General features: G+C 36.3%; 1 protein-coding gene across 1 annotated transcript in view; it reads right to left on the reverse strand.

Annotated features, from left to right (window-relative positions):
- ATP8A1 (ATPase phospholipid transporting 8A1) overlaps nt 1–13,870 on the reverse strand; it is a 234,393-nt gene that overhangs the window by 205,341 nt on the left and 15,182 nt on the right. Inside the window, exons 2-5 of the mRNA XM_023532240.1 lie at nt 4,093–4,152; nt 3,076–3,190; nt 1,760–1,859; nt 389–487 (exon numbers count right to left, since the gene is read on the reverse strand). Of these exons, the coding sequence (XP_023388008.1) occupies nt 389–487; nt 1,760–1,859; nt 3,076–3,190; nt 4,093–4,152 (374 nt within the window). The remainder of the gene's footprint in view (nt 1–388; nt 488–1,759; nt 1,860–3,075; nt 3,191–4,092; nt 4,153–13,870) is intronic.

The raw sequence follows: 13,870 nt of genomic DNA on the forward strand, positions 1-13,870 counted from the left end.
TTTTACATTTATTCAGATAATTTGGAGATTATTCTGTTTAACTTGAAATCATGTTCAAACTGAAAATTGAGCGTCATTGAAAATAATATTCAAATATAGTTTTCTCTCTAAGCCAATTATTACATTCAATTAATTAATTCAATTAATTAATAAACTACATTAATAAACTATAAACATAAGAACACTGGAACATGAATTATACAATATTAATCACAGAGAAATTAGTAGGAATTAACTCCAGAGGTGGGAGCATATTCTATACACTTTTAAGTTGAATGGGCATTTTAAAAAGCCTGTGCCAAGAATAACTTAGTGAAGAAACTAATATGTAATTACATATTTTAAAAATTACAGTCACATTTATTCATGAAAAAAATTAAATACTTACAATATCTTCTATTATCTCTTTGATAGCTGCCACGGCTAAAATAAATAAGAGAGGAACCAGTGTTGTATAGCGACCTGTTGGTGACACATCAGGAATTTGCTATTTGAAGGAAAAAAAGGAAGAGAAATTCAGAGAACTAGCAAGTTTTCTTTTTAATATTTTTTCTTTTTCAATTATAGTTGGCATATAATATTATATTAGTTTCAAGTGTACAACATAGTGATTAGACATTTATATAACTTATGAAGTGGTCACCGTGATAAATCTAGTACCCACCCGACACCATATATAGTTATTACCATCTTATTGACTTTATTTCTTATGCTTTCTTTACTTTACATCGCCTTCACTATTTTTTTATTGTCTGTATTTTTTATTATTATTAAGAATTATTGGGGTTACAATGATCAACAAAACCCAATAAGTTTCAACTGTACAATTTAACAATATGTCATATATATATTGCATTGTGTGTTCACCATTCATAGAGTTTACATTTAAAAACAACAAAGTCTTAGGGCCTTTTAAGATATGCCTCCTTGATTTTACTATCTTGGCAGACTAATACAAGGTGAGGCAATTTGCTCATATCCAATAAGTAGCTGGAAGAGCATATTAATTAGCTTCATGGTAGGTAAATAAATTACAGTATATCCATTCATGGGTAAATAAATTACAGTATATCCATATGTTCTAAGTATCATTAGCAATTCCATCATTCCTAATGATATTTTAGAAACACAATGAATCACATGGGAAAATATCCACGTGTTATTATATAACTAAAACAGATTATAAAACATGTATTCTATGATCCCCCTTTTGTAAACTAAATCAATAAACAATGCTTGAAGGAGGAAAAAAAAAAAAGAACAAAAGGATATACACCCAAATTTTAAGAGTACTGCCTCTGGGTAGTGGAAAAATGAGTTTTAAATTTTTTCTTTATGTTTTGTTATATTTTCTAATTCCTTTTACAATGAATGTATACTACTTTTTAATAAAATAACTTTTCTGATTACAAAGAGAAACAAGATTTAGTCATAATTCTTATTCTCTAAGGTTCAGAAGCAACGGTTTTTCTGTTACTAAAATAAGTTAATATTGTAAGAAAAAGTCCCATATCTCCCTTTAGCACTCAAATAAAGAGTCCTTGCCACATCAAATTTATAGAATGTTTAAATTAAACCTATAAAAATGAATCAAAAGGCTTAAAGAGGTAGTGAAACTACCTCTCATACAGGAGTTGAAAATATCCACCCAAACCAGCTTATATCTCGGTGTTCAGATAAGCTTCAGAAGCCTGGTCATGGGCTTAACAAAATATCTTAATATTTGATGCTTAACTAAGGTTTTGTAACATGGCCTTACCTGAAGCAGTGCAATAAAGAGAAAAAATGAATTCGCAGCTCTTCTGAACTGAGAGTAGAGAAATCTTGGGAGGAATGTGATGATGTTGTATTTTGCAGTGCTAGAAAACAAAAACAGAAAGAGGCATAAAACTTAATTACTCCACAATTAGCTCCCACATTCATAAAATTCTATTATCATCATATAAAAAATTAGATGATGAATACCCACATTCTGTTTCAAATTGGAAGAATATTACAAATGTTCATTAACCTAAATAAAAGAAGTGAAAGAGACTGTCTAAATAAATAGTAAGAGTTTAATTTTCTGCATAATATCTTTTGTTCTCTTTGGCCAGTCACCTGTTTAACATTACTAAGAGTAGCCCACAAAGAAGAGCAATTTTAGTTAAGATAGTGTATAACATATTAATAGGAAATAAAATCTCGCAGAAAATAAAATCTCGCAGAAAAAAAAATCAGCATTTTAAACAGGATCAGAAGCCTTCCCTGGATTACTTCAGAGAAGTGGAGAGTTTTCCAGGTTTCTGTCTGAATTTTCTTACAGCCCCTCTATGAACTTGGATAGGACTCCATACTAAACACACCAGGTAGGTCCACAGTCACCATTTAAGTCTTGGAAACATCCAGCCTTCCCCTTCATGCCACACTCTCCAAACTGTGAAGAGTTACTCTAGAATTTGAAGTTACATATATTAATTTTAAATGGGCATGTCTCAAATCTAGAAATCTTGCCATTGGAGATATACTGGGCTAGTATGGGGGTGGCTCACTTGCTTCCAGAGGCCACTTAGTGAATAGGGTTTATAAGAGAGATGCTTTTTATATTATCGTTGTAATGAAAATATAGCAGTAAGGTACTTCTTACATACCTCCATTCAACACCATACTAAAACCTGCAACAATCATAAGTCAATATTTAAAGAGTACTTAACTATTAAAAGGGGTTCTCGGAAAAGAACAGCAAAGATCTCTTTTAAAATGTAAAAACTTGTTAACCAAAAACAATAATTTATTGTTCTAGTACAGGTTTAAAACAAAAGTATAAGCAGCTTTCGCTATTCATACACTACATATAGAATTAGTAGAGTATGGCTGCTTATTTTTTCTGCAACTTCCCACTTCCAGGATCTTATTAACATCTCCTCATTGGCTAGAAGACGGAAAAATAGCCAATTCACACAGGATCCTGTAAGCTCTCAAATATTAACCGATTTAATTGAAAGCTCTTTGCAAGCATCGTCATTTTTGCTGAGAAATGGCCTACAGGGCTCTGCTGTGATTGCTAGTCCCACAGCATTCTTAAGCAGTTCCTACCTGACATGGTTATTGCAGAATTTTGTCAGCTGGGGCTGGTTGATGAATATAGTTCGTACTTCTTCCTGGTCAGCCAGTGAAGTCTTCTCAGAAACATCATCAGTTTTCTCATAACCTTAAAGAAAGATTGTCTTCTTACTTGATAAAAAACATTACAGTTTTTCATCCAGACCAAAAACACATTTCACAACTATTCCAGAATCTAAAATCTGTTATAAGCTACATGCATCTCCTTATTTGTGTTGTTTCTTTTATAATAAAAAGAAAAGTCCCCATTTCTAACATTTCTACTAAATTTAAAAGGCAGCATTATGTGAAGGTAATAACGTAAAATGAACCCATTTCAAAAACAGTAACATCAATTTTCAATTTTGCTCATCTTTCTCCCATACAATTACGTAGGAATGTGTCCAAAGTAACAAAAAGTTTTAAACTGGTTTACATTTGTTTTAGACAAGACTAACAAGATAGAGGTAATTTAGAATATAATTTTAAAATGTAAGTATATACATTTAATGCTTTTGTTTTTGCTTTGCTTTTTTCATTTCTGAAGACAGGAAAAAAAAAACATTAAGGTTTAAATAGGCAACCACCACAAACACCTAACTCACTATGATCATCTTACTCTTTCCACTAATTAGAATTTGTTACCTAACATTTTAAATTTCTTAAGATCCCTTCAAATTACCTCACAATCATTGTAACAATTCAATAGATTCAGGCCATTTCAACTGGGTAACACCATATTGCAAAGTTGACAGACAATACTTTTAAAAATACACAGAAGTTCTAGAAGAACAGAAAAAAAAAATGCTTAATTTACTGGATTCCATTAGCCCCTTAACCACTTCCTAGACTGGCACTCTATCTGAAATACCCATTTTTCTTCTTTTCTGCCCAGCCAAAGCCATTTCCTCCCATAAGGCCTACTAATATGGGGTCTCTTCTGAAGTATTCTATCATGCTAAAGTCAGTCAACTTTCTCTGTGCCTCCCGCATCTCCAGCTAAACACTTACCAGAAGGCTTTGTTACTGCCTGCTTATGAGTCAGTCTTCCCTTGCCAGAATGGGAACTCCCTGAGGATATAGATGGTGCATTACTCATCTTCCTAACACCAGTAAGAGAAGCAGCAGGTACTCAGTAAATGTATGCCAAATAAATAAATAAATACCAAAGGACAAAGGAGTGGTTATTGGCTGTTGTTTGGTTTTTTTTTTTTTTTTTGAGGGCAAGCAACTGATTCTCCACCCACTGATAAGGACACTACAGAGAACCAAGTGCTGGTAACAAACTGTACAAGAAAAGCTTGCCTGTAGGGTTTTGTTGCTATATAAAACCAGAAAATCATTTAGGCTATCTACAAAGGTGGGGAACATGAACATGGGGGACCAGTGGGATAGGGAATACTGAGTGCAGTGTGTGCAAGCGAATGCTAACAGGGCAATAATGCTGAAACTCAGAAAAGGGGCAAGGTAAATAAAGACAGGTAAAAAGCACACAGGCTGGATCTTGGATGGCCTCTTATGCTTGTAAAGAAGTCTGGACTGCATCCTCTGGTTAGCAGTGAGCCACTGAAGGCTTTCCAGGTAGATAGGCCAAGCAAGAGTCACATTTTAGACTCATCACTTTGGAGGTCACAAAGCTCCATGTTAAGTACTATGATAGTCATTTTAGTTTGAGACACATTAGCAGCTTCACTCATGGTCACATGGTTAATAATTATTTTTCACTACATCATGTTTTAGAAAACACAAGCTTTCCCCCTACTTTTTTAAGGAGAAAAGCTATGCCTCTTTGGATTTGTTTAATAATTTAGAGAGACCATTCACCTGTCATTAAAGTTCACAAGTAACTTTAATCCACCTATCTTGACTCCTAAGGGCTACTGAGAACAAAGCCAGCTTGTGTGTCATCTCCTAACAGGACACACAGTGGGGACAAGTGAGGCCATGAATCTAGCAATAGTTCTTATGGAGTCTTCCTAGATGGTGGGGCCCATTCAGAGCCTTCTTTGTCCTTAAGTCATGCAAAAGGTCTCAGTTACTGAACGTGCTACAAAAAGATAGAAATTTGTATTACCAAATAAGAATATACAAGCAACATTCTCCTGGTGACCATTTCAGCTTCCAGAAATAATTTTCTTTATTGAGAAAGCAAAGGATGATGACAAGTCAGCATCCTAATCAGGGCCCTGAAGTGAACACGTGTTTGTCTTCACCTAACAGTGTTTGATATTAAACCCTCTTACCGGTTATGTGGCAAGCTCTGGTTCTTCCACTGATTATTTATGTGACCCTGAGCAAACCACTTATTCTCTGGGAGTTATTTTCTTTTCTTATAAAATGAGGAAGGTAGATTAATAATTTGACTTTCTCTTCCAGCTTCAAAGTTCTATGAAATTAGTAGCCACTGGGCACCATGAGAAAAGACAACACCTCCTTTGTTCAGAAAAACAAGAAAATTTAAATACAACAACAAAATTTCCCTCCTGAATCAGATGTTTCATTGCAACAGCTGCCTGACATAATCTGCAGCCAGAACTCTGTCACAAAGCCAAATGGAGCTTTGTGATCACAGCTAAATTTCCACATTTGAAAAGGTAAGTAGTGACTATATAATCTGTTGCCAACAACTACTGTACCTGGCACCCAGCTATTGACGAGTGACTGGTCACTGAGTATGATGACATATAGTCTTCCTTCTCCCTCCGCCTAGATTCATGATCACGTGCCTATATGCACACAGTATAATGTAACAGGGAAGAAAAAAGCTCAACAGTTATTTCATTGAAAGGCTTTTAGTCCTTTCATACAATTACAACAGAATTATTATCTCTGAAAATTTCCATTTCTCATGACAAATATCATGACCCAATCAGTAAAATCCGCTGATCATTAGTTCATTCACTCATTCAACATAAGTGAACATAAGCGCCTACTCTGTGCCAGCTATTTTTTCAAAAACGCTGCAAAAACAGCAGAAAATAAGATAAGGCTCCTTCTTCTCAGAGATTATTTTCCAGTGAGCAAAATAATTACAGATCATGGTAAGTGTGATGAAGAAAATAAAACAAGTGATTTACAGAGAACTCTGCGCTACCATTTCATTATCTATATATTGAGATAATAGTACCTACTTCAAAAGGAGAAGTGAAGACCTGGTGAATTGACAAATGTAGAGAACACACATATGATGCCTAGCACATAGTAAGAGCTCAATAAATGTTAACTGTAATCACTGTGTTGCTGTTATCACTACTGCTATTGCTACTTTATACCAATGACAAGGGAAAGCCTCTCCAAGGAGACACTGAGTTGAGACCTCCATGAGGACCTCAATAAGGAAAGATAAGGAACAGTTTAAACTCACTGGGGAAGAGCAGGAATAAATGTCTGGCAAGAATGAGCTTGGCATTTCCAGGAAAATGAGGACTAGTAATAGGAATAGGGGGAGCATCAAACAGAATAGGTAGAGCCAGATTGGGAGAAACAATAAAAAACCTGAATTTTTGTTCTTTAATGTGACAGGAATCCACTGAGAAGTTTTAGGCTGGAAGATCATTTTGAGGAGACTGTGACAATCCAGGTAAAAGATGATGGGGCCTGGGTGAGACTGTGGTGACAGAACTGAAAAGAAGTGGATGTATATGTGATATTTTTTTGAAGGTAGAGCTGGTCTGACCCTCATAGCCAATCCATGTCTCTCATCATTCAACCATTATATGATGGCACATATACCCACTGCCTGATGCTCCTCTAAGTAAAAGCCCAAGACTTGAAAGAAACCGAGGATTTTAAAAACAACAAATGGTTAACCTCTTATAGAATTCTCTTTACATCCAAACAACCCTATCCTTAGATGTCATGTATTTTTTTCCTCATTATAATACTGTAATCAATATCATTGAGAACAAAGGGTATAATCGAGGAAGGCATTAGAGTCGAGACTGGAAACACAGACCATGGACTAAGAGAGACAAGTTAGGCCCATCAGTTATGAGCTATGATAACTTTAGATAAATTATTTAACTCTGGCTGCCTACTTTCTTTCACAGGTCTTTAAGTAGATTAAATGAGGTAACGCATGTGTAAAGCACTTGGGACAGTCAGTGCCTAACTCCTCCTGCAAGGGCAAACATTCTAGCTATTTTTATTTTTGAAATCAGAAAGGGCAGACTGTGGAGAAAAAGCAATAGGCTTTGTAGTCGGATCTGTGTTTAAATTTGGATTATGGCACTTCTACGTAACACTGGGCAAATTATTTTGTTCTGCGCCTCAGCTTCTTTATGCATAAAATAGGATTAATATGAGGATTAAATGACATGTTAGCGATGTAGCACAATACTTGTCACTCAATCAGTTCCTGTCACTCAATTCTCCCCAGAGGTTATAAAGTTAATCTCCCCTTCAAAATTCTTGAGATGAGAAAAGCAAGTCTTAGAAACACTAATGTAGTAATTAACATTTTTTAGAAATTTGTATATTATTTAATTAAAGTTGTGATCAGTGAAAGAATCTAGAGGAAAATAACAGGTTTTAATCTACATTATATAAATTAATATTAAATAAGTACGTGTTGTCCTCAAAATTGTCATCTGTACAGGGGTTATGCAACAGAAAAGCAGGGGTGGCTAGGTAGGAGGGCTAAGAGAACAAGATACAAAATCATTCTGTTGCCTGGTAATATGGTTATAGAACCATTACGTTTTTGCAGACTCAACTTTATAGCAATTACAAGTAAGGCTGTAATTGGAATCAGAATATCTATATTAACTCCTAAATATATTCAGGAGAATCCAATTATACATCCTTTTTACTCAATGGCATCCAATATTAGACACTAAAAAGACCACATCAATTGCTCGCATTTCTTGACCTAGAATGAGGTCAATTACACACACAGCCATGCTTGCAACAGTTATAGAATCTAATAAAAGAATATTAACTGGAAAACTAGCCAAAGACTTAAAGGGCACAAATGCAGAACTTAGGTGTGATTAAAGGTAGGTGCTAGTTAGTAGGAAATTATGAACTTTTACCCAAAGGTTAAATATATTTTTATTTTGTTCTCTGGGAAAAAATAATAATTAAAATTCATCATCTAATATATATATATTTTTTTTTACTCAAGTTTCTGGAACAAAACAATCTCCAGCTGAATAATTTCGACATTTGTATTTTATTTATTTTGTTTTTAGTGACATGTATATATTTCATTTAATTAGAAATCTAGAAGCAGTTACCAGAACTACATAAGAGATTTGAAATCTCATGTTTTGCACTGTTGGAGCAGCTCAGTCATTTCAAATATTTGATTGTGAACCTGCCAGCAGCTGTTCAGATTGAGAGGGTACAAAAGGAAGGAACCACCACTCTGCAAACAATGAACAAGTTGCTTTAAAGGTTAAGACTTACATACTACTACATTTTCAAATACGCTATTGAGGAAATCAAATAATTCTAAAAGCATGGAAATTAAACAGAAACTATTCAGCAACATGTCTCAAATTTCTAGACCATGACTGCAATAGCCAGAGGGGAAATGATATTTTCATTTGCATCCATATACTGTCCTGTACAGAATATTGATTCAGGCTCTATGCAGGGGACATCTGCTGCTCATTCCAGATAAGAGTCTGCTTCACCTCAAAACAGTCCTTTGGTTTTCTTTGGAGAACTCCCCTTCCCCAACTGTAGGCAGTCTTGAGGGACTGATCCATCAAGATATCATTCCCCTTTCTGACTTAAAGATGGGTACATGGTCCATGCTAAGCTAATCAGAGTCAATCTGCAGTCTGGACATATGAAAGGGCTGAGCACAGATAAGATGGATTCTGTGGCATCCTAAAGTAAACTGTCCATTATTCAAACTGCCTGGATCATCCTTGACCTTCCTGGAAAGCTTTTCATTTGATTCTGGGAACTACTCCATTTACTTAAAGACTATGTTCGGCTTCTATATTATGGAATTTTAGTGGAGGTAGTTCAGTCCTCTGCTGGAAGCCAAGTCCTGTCCCAATGCCCATCTAATGTAGCCAGGCACAGACAATGTACCTGGACCTGGCTAGTCTTCTTCAAGGTGAACTCTGTTCTCTGTGCCCCAATCACTAGCTAGCTTTTCTGTTCTGCATGGAATGATGACAGAACCACAATGCAACTTCCCTGCTCCCCAAATCACCAAGCTGCCTGGAACCTTCCCTAGCAGGCCCTACTTGCTAGATCCGATCTCCTCTGACATGAACAGCTTCCCAGCCTTGCATCCAGCACATTCCGGGATAACTATGGGTTGCAGCCCTAAGGAACTTACACAACAGCCAAAAACCTTTCCACATCTCTAGCTTCCTCTTTCACCCTCTTGTTCATGCAATCGTGACGCATCTAAGTTTTAACATCTAAGTTATAATAAATGAATACCCACTTACCCTGATGATGTAAACCATGATTATTGCTTCAAAAATTGATTGTTTTTCATCTTACAAAAAAGTGAACTTTTTAAAATAAAGAACTGTTCTCAAAATGATGAAGATGAGGACATTTTGCTTCTCATATGGAGACTTGCTTATGGTTAGCAAGCCAGTGAGTGCTGGAATCAGGACAATATTTGGAAATCGATAAAGTCCAGCCCAGATCTATAGCTTTAACACTGATTGGACATATCCATTCACTCAACAATTAAGCTTGACCTTATTTCTCCTCTGCTGGCCCCATTCTACCTCAACATAGTTTTTCCAACCACAATCCTCTCTTACTCTTGTGGCCTTGTCAGATGTTACTTAGATGTCAAAGCATCCTCCCTGACCATTATTTGTTGAAGGGTCACCTACAAAAGTTTTGAATATATAGTGGTCTTTTAACCACTCCAATATTAATCTTTTGACCTATATACTTAGGTACATAGCAACTGACAATATTAATAATAGATGTTACAGATATACATAACTTGTGCACTGAGGACAGGCATAAGTGTACATGTAGGTTACTCTAATATGGGTAAGTAACATAATACATCAGGGAAATCCCTTGTATGCAATAAATGTTTACTAAAATTTCTATTTTAATATCAGGCATATGAAAATTCCTAGAACTTTATAGTCTTATCCCCATCTTGACACCCACTAACATATTTTCCTATCAGGACCTGTCATTACCATATATGCATGGTAAATGATCTTTTTCTTTAAGTGTCTTTGTGAGAACGGATGTAAAAATAAACAAGTGTGAAAACATCAACAGCATTTCTTGTCTAAAACAGGAAAATATAATGGCTTAACACTTCCTGAACTCATGTTGAACTGCAGCAAACTCCAAAAGCAGTACTACGAATTCTAAGTGGCAGACACTGAACAATGTATTCCTGACATCCCGACCCGAGGAAAGGCTATCCTTAAGCAGTATTACATGGAAATGTATGGCATGCCTAGTGTTGTGCCTCACACATAGTAGGCACTAAATTTCCTTGGCTGCCAGCCAGCCTTGGATATTAACCCAGAAAAATAATCACCTTGGATATGCTGAGTTGCTGAAAATAGTAACTGAAAACATTTATTTATGCCAAATCATGCTTATCAAGAAAAGGAAGAACAATGAAAAATGAAAAGAATTTAATGATATTGCCTTGGGAATGATCATCCCATAGATCATTTGGTCAGACAGAAGAAATAAATAGTATGCTCCCCATATACATTTAAAAATTGGCACAGAAACACACTGCACTAGCAATGAGGGGTTCTGACTACCAGACATCTACCAGGCAGCTCCTAGAAGTCTCCATTAATTACAAGCATCATTAACTTGTCTTGGAATCGAATATTCATTCAGGAAACAAGATGAAGAATTGCTACTATGTACTGAATTCTAATCAATGCAAAAATGATAAAGTAGTAATAATATGAACAGAACCCGAAGAACAGTCAAGTGAGCTGTCACTACTCATAGAAGAACCACGGTGAATGAGACAGGTGCCAAAAGCTGAAGATAAGAAACTAAGGTCTCAGTGTTCTAAAAAGGAAAGACAATGGATCCTGTACCTTATAAACTACTGTGTATGAAAATGGTGGTCTATAGATATGCTTTCAAAGTTCACAGATTTATATAATAGGATCTACAGCTTCTAAAGGATTTATGGGAAAATTTGAAAATAATTTAGAAGTTAAAAGCAATATTTCGCTTTTATATTAAGAATTCAGTTGACACTGAGTAGGACTTCATTGTTTTGAAAGTGGGGTTTTTCATACACAGGATGCATATTCAGAGATCAAAAGGAAATTTTCCCCTTTAAAAAAGGTTCTTTACGTTACCTAAGTTGGAACAATAATCTTATTGGGTATTTTGGATTTCAACAAGGCTTTTACAACTACACCCTTTCTTATAAAACCAAGTCAGAGAATTCCAAGATTATGCAATGATATGGATTCACAACTAAATGACAAACATCCACAAAGGGGGCTCAAACTGGAGCTCTCCTTTGGTTCTCTCCCTGCCTGTAAGACCTTCTGAAGGAACCTACCCAGCGAAACCCTTGTCTCTTGCGCCTCCTCTTTTCCTGACGTAGTTCCCTGGCTCTGGGTGGCAAGGTCAACAGGGGCACCTGATCAGCAGGGCCAATCAGATTTCCTTCTGGGAATGTGAACTTGTGATCCAGCGACATAGGCAGGCAGACCTGGCACTGAGTGGGGATTGTCATGGAGAGCTGGGCTGAAGGGGGTTATAACACCCTGAACCTACGTGCATACTGAAGGTATGAAAGTGGAGAATAGAGTGGATGTGCAGAGGAAAAACAAAGTAATCCTGGGCATAGTGAGAGACATCAAAGACTGAGTCCCATGAAGCTCTGTTGTGGTACGAGAGGACCCCCTGGATAGTTAAATGGGTAACTTTGAGGGCTCTGGAGCTTGACTGTCTGGGTTCCAATGACAGGATAAGAACACACATGGAACAATTGATAAATGCACAAGTGACATGAAAGAATCAGAATTCAGGAAGGTTTTAGAGATTGAATAAATTGAGTAAAGTCCAATAATAAGGCCTTAAAAGAATCAACTGTGCTAATATAATATTGCAGATATGGCCTAGCAAGACATGTAGAAAATAAATAGTTTTACTGCTTTTACTGCTTTCTCAGCAAGAAGGAACTTGCTAAGAATTAGAATTGTCTGAGAATGAAACAGACGGTTTAAAAAGGGAGTGTGATTCTCGACACTGACAGGTACTCAAGCAGGAGCTGGATAATCAATTGCTAGCACACTATCATGGACTGTGCTGTGCTATATGATTTCTAAGTTCCCTCTAACTCTAAAATCCCATGATGCTATCTTTGTAAAAAAATCTTTTTACAAGAGGTCATCAGAGAACCACTAATATAGTGTCAATGCACAAGTTAAGTTTTATTCACTTTGTATGTGGAAAAAAGCATTAATGAATTTGTTCATAAAATGCCTGCGGGATAGTTAACCCCAATGACATCAGTAGCAATGCATTCATAGGAAGATATACTGAATTACAACTTTGAATGAGTCAGCCCTTAAAACATACTGGAAAAAAATACTAATAAATAACCATGAAAGTTATCTGAATTATTATAACTTTCAATTTTAGAGCTATTTATGCATTTTATAACATAAAAACAGGTGGAAACATGACTGGCTCTAACAGACTAGTCCTTATTTTATTGAAAAAAAAAAAAAGCAGAAACACCCAAATAACATCATTTTGCTGCTGTATTATTCTCAGAATGAGTCAGTGGAGTTTGACAGGCACCTGATTTTTACCACCATTGTGACTTAGCAAGAGAGAAAAAATAATTCACCTTTATTTTTTTAAGAAAGTCTTAACCACCGAAAACACCCAGTGAAGAAACGAAAGCCTACCTGCTAATTATGGCTTTGATGGAGAAGTCAGAACAGCACACACAGCAACATAAATTGCCCACATGCAAGAACTGCTTTTTACTCTATATCACCAGATACTATCCCAGATAAGGAAAGGGGTGACACTCAATTGCCTATTGATGACAAACAGTGTCACAATATGGCATGTAAAATATCCAAGTCCATCAAACAAGGCCAGGAAAATAGAAAATCCATAAAGGCTCACTGGAGAACTCCACCACTGCCCGACATAACCCTGAGAATGGGTGTGGCTCTGGGGTGGCTTGTCTACCATAAGCGCAGTGTGCAGTATTAAAGAATCCATCAAGACTGGTTGGACAAGACAGGCTCAAAGACCTAGGCGTCCTTTGCACAAAACCAAGTTAAGGCATGGCCAGCATCCTTCAGTTTGTCAGGATGTGGCTAAAATAGAAGAACACGCCGCGCCCCCCTCCCCCAAGCATATTAAACCAGGATGTGTGAATGATAGTCGGTAGGCTGCAAAGACTTAAAACACAGTGATAGGTGACATTAAAGCAATGACACCTACACATGTGTGCTTGCCATTAGCTTCTCCCCAATTTACAGACAGAACTAGAACAATGAGAGGATTAAACAGATTATTTTAAGAACCTTCTAATGTCATAAATAAAAATCACCCAGTGCAGAAAGAGCCTCTTAATGTAACACTTTTGCCTCCATATGCTACTACCAATTAGAATCATGAAATCAGCCAGCCCCTTAAATGTGCTGGGTACCTGTGGCCATTGTTGAGCAGTGCAAATGGGCCTGTACATGGTAAGAAAATTCCATAAAACTTTAAAACCAATCCAGCATGCTAAAAGCTCGGCTTCCAAAATTTGAACGGCTTGATCTTATCCCAATCACTCACCATATGCAGATTCAAGTAACATTTGCTTAGCACCTAC

The sequence above is a fragment of the Pteropus vampyrus genome, unplaced genomic scaffold, assembly GCF_000151845.1.
Source record: "Pteropus vampyrus isolate Shadow unplaced genomic scaffold, Pvam_2.0 Scaffold79, whole genome shotgun sequence".
Lineage (NCBI taxonomy): Eukaryota > Metazoa > Chordata > Mammalia > Chiroptera > Pteropodidae > Pteropus > Pteropus vampyrus.